This window comes from Tamandua tetradactyla, chromosome 14, assembly GCF_023851605.1.
Source record: "Tamandua tetradactyla isolate mTamTet1 chromosome 14, mTamTet1.pri, whole genome shotgun sequence".
In the NCBI taxonomy this organism is placed as follows: Eukaryota; Metazoa; Chordata; class Mammalia; order Pilosa; family Myrmecophagidae; genus Tamandua; species Tamandua tetradactyla.
This window is the reverse complement of record NC_135340.1, coordinates 65,714,580-65,735,884: the sequence shown is the minus strand read 5'-3', so window position 1 is coordinate 65,735,884 and position 21,305 is coordinate 65,714,580. Positions and strand designations below refer to the sequence as shown.

General features: G+C 46.0%; 1 protein-coding gene across 1 annotated transcript in view; it reads left to right on the top strand.

Moving 5' to 3' along the window:
- The first annotated feature begins 9,740 nt into the window (after positions 1–9,740).
- Positions 9,741–21,305, top strand: part of TNFAIP8L3 (TNF alpha induced protein 8 like 3) — a 51,418-nt gene continuing 39,853 nt past the window's right edge. Inside the window, exon 1 of the mRNA XM_077127883.1 lies at positions 9,741–9,904. Within this exon, the coding sequence (XP_076983998.1) occupies positions 9,853–9,904 (52 nt within the window). The 5' untranslated portion in view covers positions 9,741–9,852. The remainder of the gene's footprint in view (positions 9,905–21,305) is intronic.

The window sequence follows — 21,305 nt, the reverse complement described above, 5'->3', positions numbered from 1 at the left end:
CAGGCATTAGAAGGGAAGGGGGACATATTCAAGATATCTAAGATGACAGGCTGAAGTTTCTCAGAACTGAAGAGGCGGGGACAGGCCCCTCACTCATTTAAGGTCACATATCTAGTTTATGAACAGCCAGGACAAAAATCCAGGTGGCATCACTCCAACATGGCAGAAATTACCCAATACTTAGTTGCCCAGAGGCAAAGCCAAGAAGAGGATTTGGGTTCCAAGAATACCGGGACATGCTGACCAAAGTTCCCATAATTCAGGGGAGAAGGGCTAAAGGCCAAGCTAGAGTCAAGACCTGCAGCTATCACAGCCCAGCATCTGTCTGCCAGCAGGGAAGAGACTGGCCTTAAGCTGGGGAGAGGTGGGGCAAGGAGCCCACTCACAAGGGGTGGGGCTGAAGCAAACAGAGAACCAGAGAAATTAAGTAAGGGTATAAGGCAGGGAGCAGAGCTAGTGAAAATGGATGGATGGGGACAGGATTGTGCTATGACAAATCCATCATTGCTTAGACTCCACATATCTTGTTTTGATATGCATTTGGGGCTTGCCTGTGGATGGGGAGGCGGAGCTGATAATAAAGAGACAGGCTTTCAGATAAAAGTGAGTGATGGTTTACGGAGCTTGAGCTCTGGCCTGGGTGTAACCAGATTTGGACAATGCTGGAGAAAGGAAGGTGAGCCAAGATGTTGTTGCAACAATCAAGACAGGGAGAGAAAGCATGGAGGAGAGAGGCTGTGAATATAGAAAGGAAAGGGTAAAATCAAGAGACTTGTGGAAGGAATAGTATTAGAATTTGATAGGCCTTTGGATTCCAAAGTGGAAGTAAGACAAAAATAAGGAATTAATTTGAATTTTTATAAGCTTGGGGAACTGGGAAGCTATTGGCACCTCTGGTGATAATGGAGACTTTGGGAAGATGTGATTGTTTGGAGCTGAGTGATGGTATTGTACTGACCTCACCCTCCGTTTCTACATCTAGGAAAGGAGAGCATGATGACACTATGATTCCTGGTTTCTGAGGCTGCCCTTTTTCCTGCCAGTAACTCCTCATTTCTGTTACCTCTTGCAGTAACATCACCTGTACTAAGAAAGAAGGCAGGTGTCCAATTTTATCCTTAATCAATGTCATCAAAATAAAGTATGAGCTACCGAAATGTGAAGGGTGAACTGAGTTCTGGGATTCTTGACAATAATATGACTGAGATAAAAGCCATATTGGAAGTAACAGAATTTGGAAGGATAAAAGAACCTAAGTAAGCCAACTGGAAACATGGTGTCAACGTGTCTGTTCTTGGGGGAAGGGTAGAGTAGTTCATTTGAATAAGGTCATGGTGACTCAAGTACTTTATCTATCGTAATGATATTATCCTGAAACAGCTTTAATACATCTAACTGCACATGAATGTCTATATAACACAAATTTGGAAAGGTCTGAAAACCACTGACGATTGATATTGACAGCCAAAGGAGAAAGTTGTTGAAACACTGAAAATTCCTATGAGATGATGTGTGTTAATGATTTGAACTAAAATGAATTTGGTATTCCTGGCCTTGGAAGGATTTCCCATCTTTGCCATAGGATTTAAGGAATTATGATGCTCAGATCCACAGCTGAGAGGTCAAGGATGTAATAGAGATAGGCCTAGGAGTCTAGCTACGGGATGGCATTAACTTGTGTCCTTCCTTAGAGAATGATTAAAGGTTTATGACAACCAGGGATCAGATCCAGTGCTTAAGATTCCTCCCTTAGAAGTGTGGATGGCTTCAATCAGGCAGCCTGGTTGAAGGATTCATTAAAGGACAGCGCCAAGAGAAGACTTAGTGGAAACGGAAACATCAGCTAAAGAGAAGACAGGAATGGAAAGTTGGTGAATCCAGAGAAGAGAAAGTATGGGAATCACTGATGAGATAAAGACATTTTAAAGTGAGGTTGGTCAAATCCAACTTTTGATAACTTCCATTCTAGGTGGAGACAGGTTCTTAGACTCTAGTATACAGGAACTGAAAAGAAGAGAGAGCTCAGTACTGGAGAGAGAGATCTGTGAGGTAGAGGTAAAAGGAGACTGAAAACCAGATGCAGTAAAGGAGAGTAGAAGGCCCATAAGGAAGCATGGCGGGATGCTGGGATGTCCTCAATAGAACCATACACCTGGGTTCTAGTCCCAGCTCTGTCCCTAATTTGGGGCAATTTATTTCATCTTTCTGGACTTTTTTCTTCATATATAAAGTGATGGACTTAGACTAAACGACCTGAAGTTTCCCCTCTCCCTTCGGCAACCTACAAGTCAACATAGAAGTTATGAAAGCAGCAACTTATGGGAACTTTCCATATTGGAACACATATTTAGCTTTTCTAAGTAGAAAGAGTTTGAAGGAAAGAAAAAAAAGGTTTCGCACAACACTTGGCGAGCAGTATTTGTTCCGTAAAATAATTAGCACATAAGCATTGTTGAACTGGTTTGTCACATAAGAGAATTAAAAGGAAAAAATGAATTTAGTAGACTCAATTTTTCCTCCCATAGATCAGAAGGGGGATTAATATCCATATAGGGATGGATGATAAAGATATATGCAGGAGGAGAGTGCCATCATCAAATGAGAGAGTGCTGATCTAGGGGTCAAGAGACTTAAGTTCTAGCCCTAACTTGTGCATATCATTTCCCCTCTGTGCCTCAACTTGCTCATTTGTCAAATGAGGATAATGAACGTACAATAAAAGAAACTGTAAAGGTCATCAGTTCTAGCCTCCACAACACCGTTGTCCATGGTCGTCTAACTCGAATCACAAAAAACTCTTTCTTCTTCCCCGGGTCCGTATCAACAAGGGCCCAACTAAAACAAACAAACAAAAAGCCATTTCATATATTTTCAAAAGAGGGAACGCAATGCAGGGAGCAGGTTACACACATGCAGAAGAGCTGAGAAGCCAAACAAGGGACTGGGGTGGGGCGGGGGGCAACGTTGGGACATATTAGCAACAGTAGGAAGCCAGTACCACCCTGGGCTGGAGAGTGAAAAGGAGGGAAGAGCTGATACTGCAGCCCAAGGGCTGGGGTCACCTGGTGGAAAGTGGAATCAAAGTGCATCCACCTGGTAGGAGCTGGAGCCAGGGAGGAGAGGCAACCACCGCCTGGGGTGCCTGAGATCTGAGATGAAGAGGATCTGGAAGAACATCCTGGCTTATGCTTTCCCCTGCCCTGCAATCTTCTGCCTGTGCCTCCCATTGGTCAGATCCAGCTAAAAACAAGCCAGCACAGGCGCCTGGCAAATGCAGCCTGCGGGGGTCAGCCTCTCCTCCACATAGACCAGGGCAAAGGCAAGGAATGAATCTGAGGACAAGCAGGTCAGAACTGGCATAAGATCCAAACTCTACCTTCTTATAACTTCTACCCATGAGTCCTGCATCAGCCTGGATCTAGGTCTTCACATGTTGGAGTACATTTATCCAGTCATGCCTTAGTTCTTTCCTTCACCAGCCTGATGCTCAAACTTCCTCACATGAATGGTTTCCCCGCTTCCTTCATGATCCTGGTTCCCCTCCTCTGGGCACTCCCTGGTGTTCTCACAAAATGTGGCCCCTATGTTCATAATACCCCAGATGAGAGGTGACAGCTCAAGTACAAGAAGACTATTCCTGTCCGTCTTGAAGCAACGCAGCTGTTATCCCACTGCTGACTCATTTTGAACTTACGGACAACCAAGACCCACATATCTTTTCCTTATGATGCCAAGTCTTCCCTGATCTAGCCTAGCAGGTTGTCTACACATTTGATAAGCACAAATCATTTCATTCTTCCTCTAACTCACTGAAGTTTTTTATAAGTAGAATAGGCCAGAGCCAAGGCGAAGAGTCATGTATCACTTCACTAGAGCTCTCCCACCAAGTTAACAGAGGCCTGAATCATGGCTCACTGTACAGGGTTCTTCCATCAGCTGCTGATTCTTCTAACAGCTCAGCAAGCAAGCAAGACTTCATCAAAACTTAAATCACAACAACCTGTCTCTGTGGCAGTAGTTCCCTTCGCTTAGCAACTGGAGCAGGGAGGGTGCTCAAGTAACACTTGTTAAATTGAAGTTGAATAAAATGTTCTTGATCTACACACCTAATAACCCTTGTTTAAAAATGTTAACATGGTTATTTTAGCAGGGTGTGATCTTAATGAACCCATGTTGGCAGCTGGCAATAGCTGTTTTCTTCTTTATATGTTTATAAAACTGTCTGTTCCAGACTTCTGCTAGAAAGTAACACATATCTCACCAACGTAATATTTCTGGAATCCCTACCTTTCTGCCTTTTGGAAAACGGGGCAACACTGCCCATAGCCAGTCTTTGGGCACTCTCCTATTGTCTTAGTTGGCCGGACTGCTGTGACAAATACACCCATTGGTTTGGTTTAAACAATGAAACTTTATTGGCTCATGATTTTGAGGCCAAATCGGGTCAACAGCAGGGTGATGCTTTCTTCCAAAGTCTATAACATCTGATGCTGGCTGCCTGTGATCCGCAGGGCTCCATGGTTTGTACCCCTGCCTTGTGCCCCATGGTGATGTCCTCTCCTTTCTCTTCAGGGTTCTGTTGACCTCTGGCTTTTGGCTCCTCCCTGTGGCTTTCTCTAATTCTAGCTCCCAGTTTCTTCACCTTAGAAGCCTTCTGTTAATCCATTAGGGCCCACCCTGCTTTGGTTGGTCCACACCTTAGCTAAAAATAACACCTTCAAGAGGTCCTATTTATAATGGGCTCAAACCCACAGGCACATGAATTAAGGTTAAGAACATGTCTCAACTGGGGTACATAATTCAACCTACCACACCTATCCTCCTGAAAACTGTACAGACTCTAGCTGCTGGTTATGTCTCCTGGGTCTTGACTCCATCTTTTCCCCAGTGGGAATAATGGCAACCCTTCCCATGCTACAGAGCTACTGTGTGGAGCCAGGGAGCCGGGAGGGCACTGGGCACCACTAAAATAGTCACGGAGGGTGCCCACCTAAGAGCCGTGGGGATCCTGGTCAGAACAGCTCCACCACTGCCTAGTCACATTCTGCAGCACCCAGAGAGAACACCTCCAGAGGGACCAGAATCATATGTGAAGCGGGGGTCTCCTGGTGGGGGCGAACGAATGATCTTGGTGCTACTGTTGAAGACGCTTACAAACCCTTAGGAGGCTGGGCCAGGGGGAAGCAGAGGTTGGGCCTATAGTATTTTCTTTGATCTCCTTCTCCCTCTTATTCAATTTCCCTCTACCTCTGAATCAGAGCATTTCGAGTCATTATAACTACATTAGCTACTCAGGAAGCCATTCCGTGGGCAACTCACGAGGGCAGAAGCTAAGGACATGGGAGAACAGCCTGATGCCCAAGTTGCCCGCTTCAACCACCTTCTGCCTCCCCTATAGGGCCTGGACTTAGGACTATAAGAACAGACTTAGGAAGGGCTGTTCTGAGAACATGCTGCCCACAAAGAAAATGTGGAGGGAAACTTCCCACTCCTTTTCTAAATCTATATGAATCCCCCTGGGGCTCAATTGATGCTTGGCCAGTGTTAACAATGAACTCAACCCATCTCCTGCCTAAAAAAGATCATGCCCATAAAAATTCTTGATACGCTTAAAGTCTTGGGATACATACACCGCAATTGTTTCGTTAGCTGTCATTTTTTTTCTTCATAGGGAGACACCGGGTATCGAACCCGGGTCTCCAGCATGGCAGGTGAGAACTCTGCCTGCTTAGCCACCATGGCCCACCCTGTTGGCTATAATTTTGTCTTGTTTCTCTCTCCCAAGGAGAACAAATGAGGCTGCTGAAGGTTCACAGACATTGATGGAAGATGTATGAAAAGATTTAGACATGAGGATGTTCACTGATGGTGTCTATTACAGCAGAAAATTGAAACAATATAAATGCCCAGCAACAGAGAATTGTTTAAATATATCATGGTACACCTATACAATAGAATACTGTGCAGCTATTAAAAATCATGATGTAGAAGAATAGAGGGAATGATATTCATGACACAATGTTAAAGGGAAAGAAGCAAGCTCCAAAAACAGACTGCTAAAAAAATAAAAAATAAAAAGACTGCTGTACCAGTAGGTATATTTTTCAAAAGATATGTAACTGATTGCAACTAGTACAATTATGAATGGATTTTCCACATTTCTTCTTCTTTTTGCTTATATGTATTTTCCAAGTTCTCTGCAGTGGTGTGCATTGTTTTTAAATAAGGGAAAATAAGAGATAAAAGCTTATTTTGCAAGTGAGAAAAATAAAATAGGGAAGAGCCCCTCTTTCAAGGTTGTCTTCCAAGGCCTTGTTTTGTTGGACGGATCTGTGGGCAGCTCGGATCCTGCTCTCTAGCTCGTCTACAATCCCATAGAGGCCACCATGTGACTAGCCAGAAGTTTCCTTGGGGTCAGTATCTACCTTAAGACAAGTTTTCAAAGAATGGGGACTGTTCTGGCCAACTTCTCATCTCAAATCAGCCTAGAAAAAAAAATGACGGCTCCAGAGCCTGTGGGTTTTGAAGCAGAGCACCAGCTTTAGTGTGTGAAAGGCACTTCCCTCTCTCTGAAGGTTTGCAGACAGCTCCTTTTCCATCCCACAAGAGGAGACAGGCAGATGAGTCACAGCGCTGGCTCAGATTAAAGGAGTATTATTGTGTTAGCAGAAATGGATCTATTTTATTATCTGTTTCTTAACACCTTCCAAATAGATATGCTTTTCCCACTAGACAGGCAATTCCCTTAAAAAGCAAAAAAATTTCATTTGCTGAAGTTAAGAAATGACCAATAAGAGTTAGACGCTCATATGTCTGAAGAGCAGCCAAGCCAAAAAGATGTAGTGGAAATACTGAGGAAGGTGGTTTATAACCCTCAGACACCAGATTCAAGTCTGCAAAGTGATGCCATTCTTCTAAAAATATACAGAGGAACTACAGAAACCCTTTCTCCTTTTCTATTTTATAAGAACTTTTCTTCTCTTTTTTAAAGAAATAGACTAGGATTGGTTTGTAAGGGAGACTTGCAACCTCAGATTTCACTGTGATTTTCATAGAGGTGATAGTAGTGAGATACTATTTTAAGGGCTTCCTTCATCTACACAGATTTTTCCATACTGGGAGAACAGATAAGGGATGTTTCACTAACGTTCCTCATTAAACACACATGTGTGCCAGCAATCATTTCCCTTTGTCTTGCTGTCCCATGACAACAGATTGCACATCATAGGAAATTGGAATGGGGACCTTATTTAGTTTGGATCGCTTGTCTCCATTGTTGAATTCCACATTCAATTTTTCATTCATCCTGTGTCTGCCTCCGTTTGCAGAAATACACTATGATTGAATATGGGGTCAGATATATAGATGTTGTTCATATAAAGACTTATACATTTCTTCTGGGGAGCTTTGGCCAGCTCTTCCAACCCCTTTCCAAGCATTTTATCTCTGGGCCAAAATGTAATATATACTGGTCAAGAGTCAACGACTGATGGACACACATGTGTCCTCAATATACTCTCCTGGTACTTTGTTGATCAAATTCCAACACGGGAGCTTCCCTATTGTCCTTTATTTCTGTTATATATATACCTCTCTTGCTGGTACTATTGTCTCCCTCACCCTTCAACCCAGACTACCTGCCCATTAAAAAACAACCACCAAGCAAAAGCAAAAAAGCTTCCACCAAGTGCCAGGAAAGGAGGTCTGAGAGGATAGAGAAAGTTTCACATTTCCTGTTGACTACTAGACACAAGCTTGAGAGGAAGCTGAATGCCTTTTCAATCTAACATGCTCTGTCCTTTGAAAATATTTTCAGTGTTTTTTCCTTTAGACTGCATGCAAAAACTACTATGGCAAACTTTTAAAGTTATTCCAATTATTTGATTTTATAGTATCAACTTTTATCCAAAATTTGTCATTTCTTTTCACTTAAAAATGTAATTTTAAAATACTTTGCTTTTGTAAATGCGATCCATTAAATGTAGGAACTATGCTCTTTCCACGATAATGGCTAAGAGTTATTGAACATTAACTATGTGCCAGGCATTGGGTAATAGCTTCCACACTCATTTCATGTACTCCTTACAACCAACCAATGAAGGAAATGCCAACACATGAGGAAATGGGTGAGGTTAACCCATTTGCCCAAGATCACAAGACATCTAGTGTGCAACCCTTGGTCACTCCATGGAAATCCATCCCACTTTATCACAAAACCCATGAGCTTGGCCGTCCAGAAAACTTTTTTGAGATCACAAAGTATTGGCACTTGATGAAGCCCAGTTCTTCACTAAAGGAGGCAATCCCCAGGTAGGCAGGAAGCCAAATCTCAATCCTGACACCATCATGGTGGTTACGAGAAGAACTGAACATCAGATTTCAAGTCCTTGCTTGCCCACGTACTGGATGGGAGACCACAGGAAATTTACTTCCCCTCTCTAAGGCTCAGCTTCCTTATCTGTAAAATGGGGATAATAAAATAAATTGAATGAAATTGTCAACTTTCAACGAATTTTGACCTCCGAATAGCATTTTGGAATGGTCCAACCCAAATTCTTCACTATACAGATTAAATGACTGCACAGAGGAAACTCAATAAATGGCACTGATCTTGTTTTATCCAGGTCAACCAATAAAGTTAGCTTGCATTCTCAGAGCGTTACTTTTATGCAGAGAAGCCGGCCAGAAGCCAAGTAAATATTGGGGCTGATAACTCTGGGAGAAAATAGAACTGTGTGGATAACCAAGCAGCCCTTGCTGCTCTCTGTGCATACCCTGGTCTAGTTTCTTAATTAATAAATAAATTTACAATTTTTTTATAAAGTTGGGGAGTGGACCCTGAGGCAGTTTAAGGCCCTGTGTTTAACCCCACCAGACGAAGAAAATATTTAAAAACCGATTCTTGTCCCAGGAGTCGGCTCCGCGAAGTGACACGGCTCTCTGGCACGGCTCTTTCAAGGCTACAGCTTCGACTCACACAAATCTAAGAACCAGCTCAACCAATGCTTCCCCAACCTGTCCCGCCTACGCCGGGCGAAAAATAAAGACAGAAACCAGAGTTAGCATTACCTGCTGTGTGTGAGTCCTTCGCTAGGCAAATCCTCCACATGCCTCATCTTATGTACTCCCCCACCGCACTCCTTCAAGGAGGACACAATATCACTGTCCCCATTTTCCAGATGAGGAAACACACACAGAGGTTGAGATACCACCCAAGGTTTCCGGGTGGGGGGGTGGAAATCCAGTCCGAGCAGCCTCAGAACTCGCACTCGGAACCTCTCGTTTTCCTACGTGGGTAGAGATGCTTTTTTTTTTTTTTCATCTGAGACTGCCCCAAACCTGGCCACCCAGGGGAAGGGGCACGACCTCACCGACTCCCCCGGCCTAGCCGACCCTCACAGCCGGGCGGCGCGCCTCAAGTCCAGGGCACCCGGAGGGGGTCGCCGGGAGGGAGGGGCGGCGCCGCCCCCAGGGTATTTAGCCCGGGTCGGGAGCCCGCTGGGGCGCCGGGCGTTCCCGCTCCTTCCCTCTCGCGCCTCCCCGCTCTCCCCTCCCTCCCCCCCCCCACCCCCACCCCCACCCAGCTCGCTTTCTCCCGGCGCGCCCCACTCTCCGCCCCGCGCTCGCCTCGCGCGCAGGCACCGGCCGCCGGGCGCCGGGAGCCGGGTGCGGGCGGCGGGCGGCGCTCGCCTCTGCGGAGCCGCCCCCTGGCCGAGAACACCGCTCACCGCCCAGCTCCCGCCGCCCTGCTACACGCACCGAGTGTACAGCGGCAGCCCGAGCCGGGACGTCGGGCCCGAGCGCCCCGCAGACTGGCGGGCAGCTGAGGACGCCCGGCCAGCAGCCCACAGCATGGATTCGGACTCCGGCGAACAGAGCGAGGGCGAGCCCCTGGGCGCCGCAGGTACCGAGGGGCCGTGGCCGCCCCACTGGGAGGGCTGGGGCCGGGAGGAGGGCAGGCCGGGGCAGGAAATCGTGAGTATTTCTTCGAGTTGCCGAGAGGGAGGCCGATCGGGGTTTGCTGGGAGTTTGTTTGGGGGCTCTCCCCCACCCCCACCCCCGACCCCCATTGCACTTGGACGCGCTGGGACCAGAAGAGGTGGGTTTGCGGTGGCTCTAGGCGCTACGGGACTCCTGCAGCGGGTTGGGTTGCCCCGGTTGAGTGGGGGCGGGGAAGGGCTCGGGAAACCCGCGTCCTGTAGTTTGCTGCAGCGAGGGATGCAACACGTTTACCTTTTGGAATAACTTTCCGAGCACTGGCCGGGTCCTCGAACCCGAGACGCCTGGGCCACGCTGCGGAATAGGTGGCCTCGATCGAGGGCGTGACGGGGGACTCCGGGAAGGAAGGGCCCGGGTGACGGAGCGTCAAGGGGTCAGACAGTATCTGGTAGCTGCGGTTCACGAGGCTGCCCGGCGAACGAGTGTAGAAGCGCTCACCCATTCCAGCCGGGCAGCTGGCCGGGAGGTCCCAGAACACCGACGCGGGGGCGCGCGGGAGCCGCGCTTCGCCTTTAAGAAGCGCCACCGGCTTTTCACAATCGATAGTTATCAAAGCAATGGGATGCTTACTTAGGGGAAAAAAATATACGTCCTCCCACGCTTCTCCCTGATACTGAGCAACAGGAGGAAGCCACCCACCGCCTTGGGTCGACTTACCCGGGGGCTTCTGCCCGCCCCCATCGGCCAACGTCGCCCACGGCTCACGCACCTGGCGCCGGCTCGCCCTCCGCACGTGCCCCAGGCCCGCACCGCACGAAGAGCCCAGAAGACAGACCTGTGGCCTGCGGGCTGGGACCCACCTGGTACAGATCCGAAGCCCCTAATTAGTCCCGCCGCTTCCCACTGTCAAATCCCTAAGGGTCTTAAGGGTGGAGAACAAGTGGTAGGAGGCACCACCAGCCCAGGCGATGGTGTCAGAAAGGCAGGCTCAAGTGGCGTTGTGCCAAGGGCTCTACATCTATTATTCCCTTTAATCTTAACAGCACCCAGGAAGGTGGTTATCTCCATTTTACAGAGGCTCTGAGTTAAGTCTCAAAGCCAGTAGTAGCCAGGTCTGACTTCCTTTTCATTGCATCATACTCCTCAGCCTAACACCCGATGTTGTGGTCAACACCTTTGGGTGAGTGAAAAGGGAAGGGGCTGTCAGAAGGAAAAGTGGCATCACCAAGATGCCTGTAAGTAAGAGTCCTGTGCTAATGCAAGTGCCACCTGCTTTGCATTAGGTATGTGTGGGTATAATTCATAGACGCGAGCCCTTTGCATGCCTCTATGTTTCTGTGACTAAAAAGCTCTGAGATTTCATTTCACAGGTGGCTTGTGGATCTCCTCTCATCATTTAAAAGTTCCACTGTGTGTTTCATGTGTATCTAAGTATTTTTTCAGAACTCAAGAAAGCAGTAGCGTTGACACTGATGCCTTACTCTCTTGAGATCCCAGGAATTAACATTCCTTGTACTCCCCTTTACCCCCAACCCTTCAACTTCTTGATAGAAAGGGGGAGGAGGATAAGGAGGCCTAGAGAAAGAAGAGAGAAGAAGGGGGCTGGGGAAGGGAGAGAAACTCTGGAATAGTTTGTGTCTAGATGAAAGAGGAGGGAAGGAGTTCTTAAGTGCCCTGCCACCTCCCCACCCCCACCTCCCGTGACCAGCACAGAGTGTCCTTGTGTATATTCATGCCCGTTTAGGTTTAAAGGCATCTACACAGCTAACAGCAAACATTGTCACCTGAAGTCAGATGAGTCAGATGAGGATAGGGCAGCCAGCTCTTATGAGCTGTCACCATTTGTGCCATCCTGTTTTCTACAGTTGTTTCTTCTTTCTTCGTGTGCTCGACTCTCAGCATTTGAACATTTCTTTGAATGTCACAAGCCATTTTGCTAAATGGTATTTTCTATCGTGACAAAGTTTCATAATAGGATGCTAATTCATCACCTTGCTTATCGCTGCATCCTAGTCAATGGAAGCCCTTGTTGCAACTTCAGGTGCAGGTTGAATGACAGATATGTTATCCACAGGGGCTGACCTCTGTCCCTATGGAACACTTGGCATTCATCTACGAACCCGTGTCTGTGCCAGCCAAGTAGGTGGATGGGTTTGTAACTGAGAAAGACAGCAGGGTAGGTGGAACCTGTTGTAGCATTTGCATGTTTGTGTGTTCCTCCCTCATAGGGAGTTGAAATACAAGGGCTGCTTCTTCCTCAATGCCTTTCTCTTCCCCAAGTTGTGAAAAAAACCCTGCCATAACAAGGACCTTGTAAGTTTAAAAGCCTGGACTCTGGTATCAGACAGTCCTAGGCTTTAATCTCCACCTGAAGCAAGTTACTTAACTTCTCCAAACCTCAGTTTCCCCTCTGTTAAATGGGTGGGTGTGTCGGTAGGGGGAAATAGTACAAAAGAGGTTGTGAGGATTAAATAAAATAACATGAAAGTGCTCCTAGTACATATTAATCATGCCAGCCTTTATTTTTATCACCTGATTGGATTCTTATAAGAGTGCTACGAAATCCTCTACCCCAGAATTTTGTAAAATTTATATCACTAGGCATGTGTAAAATAATTAGTATTGTCATTCTTTTCACATTAATATGGTTGCCTAAGATTTGTTTTGAGTCTCTCCTTTTCACTGTCCTGTTCTTTCTCTGGTGTGTGTACTGTACGCGTGTGCACCTGTGAATAGTGGGTGTGCGCTTGTTTGGGGTATTTTTTTTTTAACTTGCCTCTTCTCATCCACATCCATCTCCCAGAATAAGATATGAACATGTAAACATTTAAACCTGCTGTTTTCTCCACACCCCCCACCCTCAGTTCTAGGGAAAGCTGTAAAAGATAGAGAACCCCTTACCCAATTCACCTGCTAACTTGGAGATGGGAGGGGTCCCCTCTATGGTGCCGCTTCACGAGGAAGAAGAGGAGGCAGCTACCCCTACACTGGGGAAGCTTTCCCCATCAACATAACAAGAGATGCTTTCGCCGGTCACAGTCACCTTCCTGGTCAGAAATTGGCAAAAGAGTGAGGAAATCTCTGCAGCCCACTCATTTGTTCCTGTACCCCTCTCAGGACCCTTTTCCAAACATCTCCCCACTGTGTGGTATACAGATCTTTCATCCAGCAACACCCTGCAGCCAAGGGGCTGCGGGTGGGGGGACAGGGAGATGTGTCTCCATCTGTATCATCTGTTTTTCAGGAAGCACAGGATGCTGCTTCTGTGTCATTCTGCTGCCTGCAGCCCTGTTCTGCCTTTCTGTCGTGCCATGGTGCTTCCTATGATTAGGAAAAAAGGCAGGGTTTATGGAAGACTGGATTCATTCCAGAGACCCAGCTTGGCAGTCTCTCCTTTGGCAATCCCACCACCAATCCCTCAGAAATCCTAGAGCTGGGTGTGTTGACTCGGGAGTGATTGAGAGGCTTTCCTAAGAAGCAACAGGGGGAGCACACGTTGGAGATGTCAGCTTTCTCCCTTTCTGGCCCTGAAGACCCAGATAGTCTACGCAGCTGAGGGGAGATGAGCTCCTTCTACCTTCCGCTGGCTGGTGCAGGGCAGTCAGCTCATGGGCGTGCTTCTGGCTGAGTAGGTGATGTGGAAGAGCATTTCTATGCAGTGAAGTCAGAATGTGACAGGGGAACCTCAAGAGCCAAGAAGCACTGGGAAAATCACAGCCCCTAACTCTGCCTTTCCTGTCCCTCCCCTCCCACAGGTCCTGTGTTTGGCCCCTGTAAACAAAGTGACAAGGTAGGGGTCAGAGTTGATAGGTGGCCAAGGAAAGGAAAGATTCTAGAAGTCAGACTTAGCTTGAGTTAAGGCCCAGATAAGTAGATAGGGTATCTACTGGAAAGTAATGGGAAATGAGTAAGTAGAGGGAAGGCAAATTGTAAGAGGGTTTTAAAAACTTGATCCTGATGGTTCATTGCTGAGCAGAGACGTGACAATGAAAGCTGGCTTTTCGGAAGCCAAGTCTGGCAGAGATGAAGTGCAGGCATTGCTTAGGCTTGGGGCCTCCGCTTCCAGGTTGTGGTCACATTGGGAGGGGGGCATTAGCACCAAGACGAGTCAGAAGAGGAAGGACTCAAATGGCATTTCAGAGAAACAAACAGCAGAATTTGGTGACAGATTGTACCAGAGCAGCAAAAGGAGAGAAAAAGTAGAAAGACTCAATGGCATATTGAGTCAGGATGAGGGCAGAACAAATGCCCTGAAGACAGGGAAACGCAGGAGATGGGCTCTGCTACCCCCACACACGCACACACTCCCTTGTGTCCCATCTCTCCCTTTTCTTTGGACACTTAGCAGTGATTTTTTGGTTGTTGTTGTTAGAAGCTCTTTCCCCCTGTTTCCTGCCGGTGCCTCGTTTGGGAGATTGTTAGGTCTGGTGGGTTTGTTGACCCTCATTGTCCTGTACCCCACATCTGACACCCGGAAGCTGTTCAGTGTCCTTTGTGAACTGACAGTGATGGACTAGCCCACCGAGGCCAGGGACCGCCTGGGAATTATGTCCAGTCTGGGTATTAGTCATAGTCCGGTTCTGCTCCTAATTGTTGAACTTTTCATGGGTCTCTGCCTCATCCAGATAACAGGATGCCTCTGTCTTGAGGGTAAGGACCCTGTCCTACCTTCTTCATGTTACTGAGATTTTATGGACATAATAGATGAATGAGCATCTTGAAGCACCCCCAGAGAACTTGGCACTAAAGGGCCAGACCTACAGCCAGAACCCTGTCCTGTAAAGTAGAACTTCCAAAACTTTCCTTTAGTATTTTGTTTTATAAATCAGAACATGATTTTAAGATTTTTTGTATGTGTCTGGGGTTCTGCATTAGGAATTATGGGGGAATGCAAAGGGAGGTAAGGATACAGTCTGTTCTGTGCTCCAGGGCTTGAGGTCCAGCTAGGGAAGAGAGGACACTTACCAGTGGCCATAGCCTAAGCCAGCATATGAAGAAGACTTTTGAGCCCCCTCACTCTGGATTATAACCTCAGGCACTTCTCTGTATATATGGTCTCCCTTTATACCAGCCACTTTCTACTAGATATTTTATGGTTATTCTTTTATATGAATCATCACCTGTATTCATCCGTTAACTCCCTAAGGGCAAGGGCTGGGTCTTTTTCATTTGTATCATCTCCCCTACCCATGAACCCTAAACACAGTGGTAAGTTATTGGATGGTTCGTTGAATGGATGGATGGATGGATGGTGGATGAATGGATGATGTTATAGGTGGTTCCCCAGGAAGCAAACTCTGAACTGGAGAGTAGCATGCAGAAGGTTTATTTGAGACTGCTCTGGGGATCAGCACCTGGGGAAGGGAAGGGAAGGAAGCCAGACTGGCAGAAAAAGAAGCTGAGTTGTGACACAGACCTGACAACAGCCTCAACTAGCCCCACAGGCTGCTCTGAAGCAGGAATGCTCCTACAGAACTGTTCTGACTTGGGGCGAGGGGGCCAGACCTTTATACTCCTATATGGATCAATCATTAGATGCAGGTCATACCCAGGAAGGGGGTGTGACCATAGGTGAAGCCATTCCCTTCAGCTGAGGGCTGTCTGCTGGCAGCACTCCCAGCATCTGCTGGAATAAATCCTTTATTCTTGGAGGGGAATCTGGGCAGTACATCACAGCATCCACCACAGACAGCCTTCCAAATTCTTCAAGGATGTTTCATTAGGGAGAGTGGCCCTGTCTACCAGCAGAGTTCAAGGGGATATTTGTTGACTTGTAAACTTTATCTCGACCTCTTTAGGGTAGTTTAGATTGCTAGATTAAATTAGCCAGTTTGTATGGCCCTCACAGCTCTGTACCCAGCTGTTTAATCCACATAATTCAGTAGACAGTGGTTGATCATCTGTTTTGTGTTCAGACTGGCACTGGATTCCACAGTGGTATACAGAAATGGAATTAGATGTGGTCCTGCCCTCAAGAAGTTTGCAGCCACCCAGAACTGAATCTGTAAGATTGAGTGGCACCAGCAAAAAAAAGAAAAAAATTGCGTAGGATTTGGAGCATGGGACAATCCTTGTGGCCTGGAGCCCTAGAGGGAAGGCTTCACGAAGTAGATGAGATTTGAGGTGAGCCCTGAAGGGGTGAAGGATTTGGATGGAGAAAGCAGAGGAGGTGGCAAGGCCCGGAGTCTGTGAAGAGCCTGGCTTGGCTGAACTGGAGGCCTTCCGGGAACTGATGGGAGGAGAGGGTTGCCGTACACAAAACATCAAAGTGGACGTTGTGGTGGTTGTAGCCACCATGTATGCTTCTGCAGTCAGGCGGAGAATGTGTATGAGTGCGTACATACACGGTATCATTTCCAACGTTCGTCTTCTCTTTTAAAAAAAAAAGGCATCTGCATTTTCATTTGTCAGCAATACTAAATTATATTCACACTTTTCATTAGCACTTTTCCCTAATTCATTTTCCCCCAGAATTGCCATTGGCTCCTATTTGAATTCACATGTAAATCTCTATAAAGACACTATATAAATAATTTTGTTTTGTGTTTCAGTCACTCGCCTTCTAAGTCTTTATGTAAAATGCCTGTGTAGGTGGGTGTTTGGGCTGTATTCTGTACACGTTAGAAATGAAAAGGACAGAGAAGAAAGATTATTAAGAAATGAGTTTCCTGGAACAATCCAATCCAAGGAAATATACAAAGAAAATGAATACCCCTTTTCCGCCACATGTATTAAGGAATGCTGGGAATACACACACACACACCAGAAATGCTCTTTTTAGGCAACTGCGTGGCACAAGTTCTGAAGCTGCTTTAGAACAATCTTCACGTTCATATTAGGTTCCCTAAACATCATCGCCTGGGAATAGATTTGAGTCTGTTCATGGAAAATCTACTAGCATACAGATTATAAAAATGGAAGGCTTGGCGGCACAGAAAGTGCTGGACACACCCTAATAGAAACCAGTATGTTGTAACTTGGTTCCTGGGGAAAAAAGGAGACACTTTAGCTGTTTGAAAAAAAAAAACCCACAGAGGCAGCCACTGGCTTCTAGGTTTCTTTTTAAAAAAAGTAAAATATGCTTTCTGGGAAACTGTTCTAGCCTCTGAAAGGAAGCATTTGAACGATAAGTAGCTTTACGGAGATTCCTAATTTCTATTTTTGTAGTAGAGGCATCCAGTCTCATGTGAGGGACAGAATTCTGTAAAGGGCTTTTGCCGGTAAGCACACACATCCCACATGCCAGATTTGGGACCTGTAGGTTATGCTGGGAAGGTAAACATATTTCAGTATAGAGTACAGGAGGGAGGTGATGGGGGCCGTCTCGGGACAGGCCTCTGCAGCAGCCCTTTCCTACCGCCAGATTGAATGGGTCTCCTTTGGATAAGACAGAGGAAGTCAGGGAGAGAAGACTGGGATTGGGGGCCACAGGGTGGGAGAAGCTGTGGTTTAAGAAGTTGTGGCAAATATCAAACAAGATGAGAACTGTGAGGTCTTTGTCCATATAGAGTCAGCCTCTAAGGGCAGCTACTGAATGTAAAAAAATAACAGTGATAATGGCTACTATTTATTAAGCACCTGCTATGCATTAAGGACCAAGTTGACGTAACAGCCTTTTGGGCTAGGTACTATAAATAGCTCCATTTTAGGGACCAGGAAGCTGAAGCCTAGAGAGATGAAAGAACTTGGTCTCAAGATCATGTGGCTCGTCAGTGGGTGTGAAACCAGCCTAGCTCTAGAGAGTCTGCCCTGGTGTCAGGTGGACTTTGTGGTTAGGTTGGTGGCTGCCACCCGACTGCTTTGCACCCCCAGGCAGCACCCAGAACCCTGACTATTGGGCTCCTCTGCGAGGGGAGGGTGTTCTGTCTCTAAGCTGCAGATGTTACCAGCATTAGCCTGCTGGCCCTCGGGCAAGGAGCGGCTGGCATGAGCCGCGGAGCAAAGGGCTTTGAACGGGTGGTTTAGGGACGGGGCAGGGAAAGTCTGCACGACACTCCTGCCAGGGACAGAAGGCTCTGGGAGGCCCCGCAGCCACAGACGGGCCTTTCCAGGGTCCTGGGCCTGGTGGATGGATGGTGAATGTGGCAAAGGCCGAGAGGAGGGATTGAAGAGTAGAGTTAAAACTGCCAAAGACATAAAAAAAAAAAGTGTCCTGGTCCCTTTTCTGAGTGTCTTTAAACTGGGCCTTAAGCCTTTTTTTTTCTGTAACCCAACACTTAGAATCATTTCAGATGTAGAATCCACAGGAGTTAGATTCAAGGGGAAGAGGAAACCCAAAGATAAAACGGCCGCCTAGCAAAGAGGACTTGAGATTCAGAGCTAGACAACTTGAGTTTCGGTTTCCAGCCCTCTATTATTACTGCTTTTTACTAACATATTTTTTTTCTGGTCAAAGGAATGTAAATTCATCGGAGAAGAGGTGAAAACAATACAATGAAGAAAATTTAATAGAGCCCTAAGAAAGGATGTCCTTTGGAAAAGAGTGTAGTCCAAAAGCAATCCTGAAAAGAAGCACAATTTTTATTGGGGAATTTTATAAGAGAACAAGAGTCCCCTCTGCCCTCCTGCAGTGTTCATCTGGGGAGGCTAAAAACATGTGGTTAGCTGCCAGGCAATGTCAGAACCAGAACTAGAGACCAGACCTGGCTCCTCTATTCTTACCCCAAAATATATGCAATAATAAGCTTTAAACATTATCATTCTGCCTTACTGAATGCTGTTTCACATCTGAAGTTATTCTGAATTTGGGGATATCAACATGCTTTTACTTTTTTTTTTCTTGTAATACTTGAGAGGTATTTGGTAGGCTCTAGAGACACCACTAACAATTGCAAAGGTTGATTTACCTTGATCTAAAATAGCTATCCGTGTCAGGAATAAATTTATTGTCCTCAAGTTGCCCAATTATGCTTTATTTTGTTTAGACTGGTTTTTTTTTTCTTATTGTAAATAAATGGGGAAGATCCATTCATCCGTGTTAGGCCCCTGTACGTTTATGATTTAATTTCAGAGTTCACTGAGTCAGTCTCTGTGGAGCAAGGCTCGGAGAGCTAAGTTTCTATATGGGGGCACATTTTAGAAAGCTCAGGGGAGTATGTAGTGGGAATTAAAGCTGGGTTTTCTTGAGTTTTTTTTTCCCCTTTGACGTCTCTGGCTGTGCATAAGCCTGGCTTTCCTGCACCCTCCCTCAGTTGTTCTCCTGTGTCCGTCACTGAACTCTCACTTCCTACCTGTGCTCTCCAAGGCTGAGTCCTGAGCCTTGGCCTCTCCTGACTACACACTTTATTTGGAAAGACCATCTGTTCTTCCAGCACAAAACAAGAGATTCCCAGCACCGTGATCCTATCCTCTCCCCTGAGCAAAATTCCTGCCTTTCCAGCCGCCCCTGGGCTTCTCCTCCTGAATGTCCAAAAGACACCTCAACTCCAGCACCTCAAAACCCACTATCCCTCCCTCACCTTTTCCTCACTCTGCTGTGTCCTCAGCAGTTCCCAAGTCAGAGTTAAACAGCTGTGAAATCATAAGCTCAATGAAATGCCCTGCACACGTCACCTCGTAACAAAACCATGGCATGGATGAAGGAGGCATTATTATCCCTAGTTTACAGGTAAAGAAACAGATTCAGAGAGATTAAATTACCCCAAATCACAAAGTAAGTGGTGGATTTTTATTATTTAAAACTGCCAAAAGAAAAGAAAAAGGCAGAAACAAGCCTAAATATTGAACCTAAGTAAACAGTTTAAATATTTCATCAAATATTTATCAAGTGGTTAAATATTCCACACAGTGGAATATTATTCAGCTGTTGAAAAAGATTAATTTGAAGAGCATTTAATAATGTAGGGAAATGCTTAAATTATAATGTTGTATAAAGAAAACTTGATAATAACCCCAATTTTGCTAATGAAATGTATGTACATATATGTTATTATGTATGTACATATATTTATATGTACACACATACATCTATATATTCCTTTTTGCATAGAGAAGGGAGAAACCCCCCCCACATTCACTTAAATTTTATTTTTTTATTTTAAAAGTTTTACTGGAAAGTACAATTTTAAAATGAGTAAAACCTCTCTTACTTGGAAAGTACAATTTAAAAATGAGTAAAACCTCTGCTTTTCTGCTGGCTTTAAGGATTGATGGCATTTCTGTGCTTTCCATAGTATTCTCTTTTTTAAGAAATTAAACACTCAGGCTCTCCTTAAATGAAAATTAAAGAGACTTGGCAGACTTCTGAGTCCAAACACTGGAAAACTCTTAACTGCCACCATAATCCTAGGCCCCCATTCACTTAAATTTTTTAAACACTGGAATAAAATAAGCCACTCCCGATAAGATTGTAGGTTATTTTAATTTCCTTCCTTAAACTATTCTTCCAGGTTTTTCCTCAATGACCATGTACAACTTGCAGCAGAAATATTATTTTAAAAACAGTCCAAGTTTTTAAAGGCCGAGTGAGATACTATGGCCTATTCCACAGCTTATCCTTGACTTCCCTGCAGCTTTGTCCCAGGCCCCTCCATCCTCTTCCGTGAAATTCCTTTCATTTCCCTGGTTTCTATATTCTTCTTCTCCACTCAGACCAGTCCTCCCAGGGCCTCTCTCATTGCTGAGGGAGGAGTCCAGGCTTCTCTCCTCAGCCCTCTTCCCTCTCATCCATTGCCCCGCCTCCTGCTGTCCCTTCTCTGGTAGCTCCACACGTAGTTGCGAACCTCCCTGCATCACCCCTCGTGAGCCCTCGCACATTGGAGAAGTGTGCACTGACAGGGTGGTAAATGAGCCGGCGCATCTGAGGTCAGCAGGCTAAATGGGGTCCGAGGCAGAGACCCAGTGAGGCCCGGCCACTCGCCACTCCAGCGTCTAGCACCTCCCTCCCGCCATGACCTGTTCTCCACCCCTGACCTACATCCCAAGTTTGCGTGACTTTCACCCTCCACTGTTTTTCATTTGTACACTGATTCTGTATCTTTGCTGTTTTGCAATTAAAGGAAAAAAAAAAGGATCTACAAGTTGTGATAACAGATCGTTAGCTTTTAGGACGTATTGGTCTGCTGTTCCCTTCCAAAAAATATTGGTTATTGAGGAGTTAATATGACATTAAATATAATGTATATCCATTTCTAAAGGAAATAGATGGAAATTTAATTGAGGATTTCTTGCACATCTTGATGCTGAAAACAAGGAGCATGCCGTGGTCCCAGTGTTCTTCCTGAGGCTTTTATTTTATTTATTTATTTTTTTTCTCCCACGGTCAGGCTCCGGGAATCAAACCTGGGCCTCCGGCAAGGCAGGTGAGAATTCTGCCACTGAGCCACTATTGCACTGCTGGTCCCAGCGTTCTTACTGCCTCCCAGTCC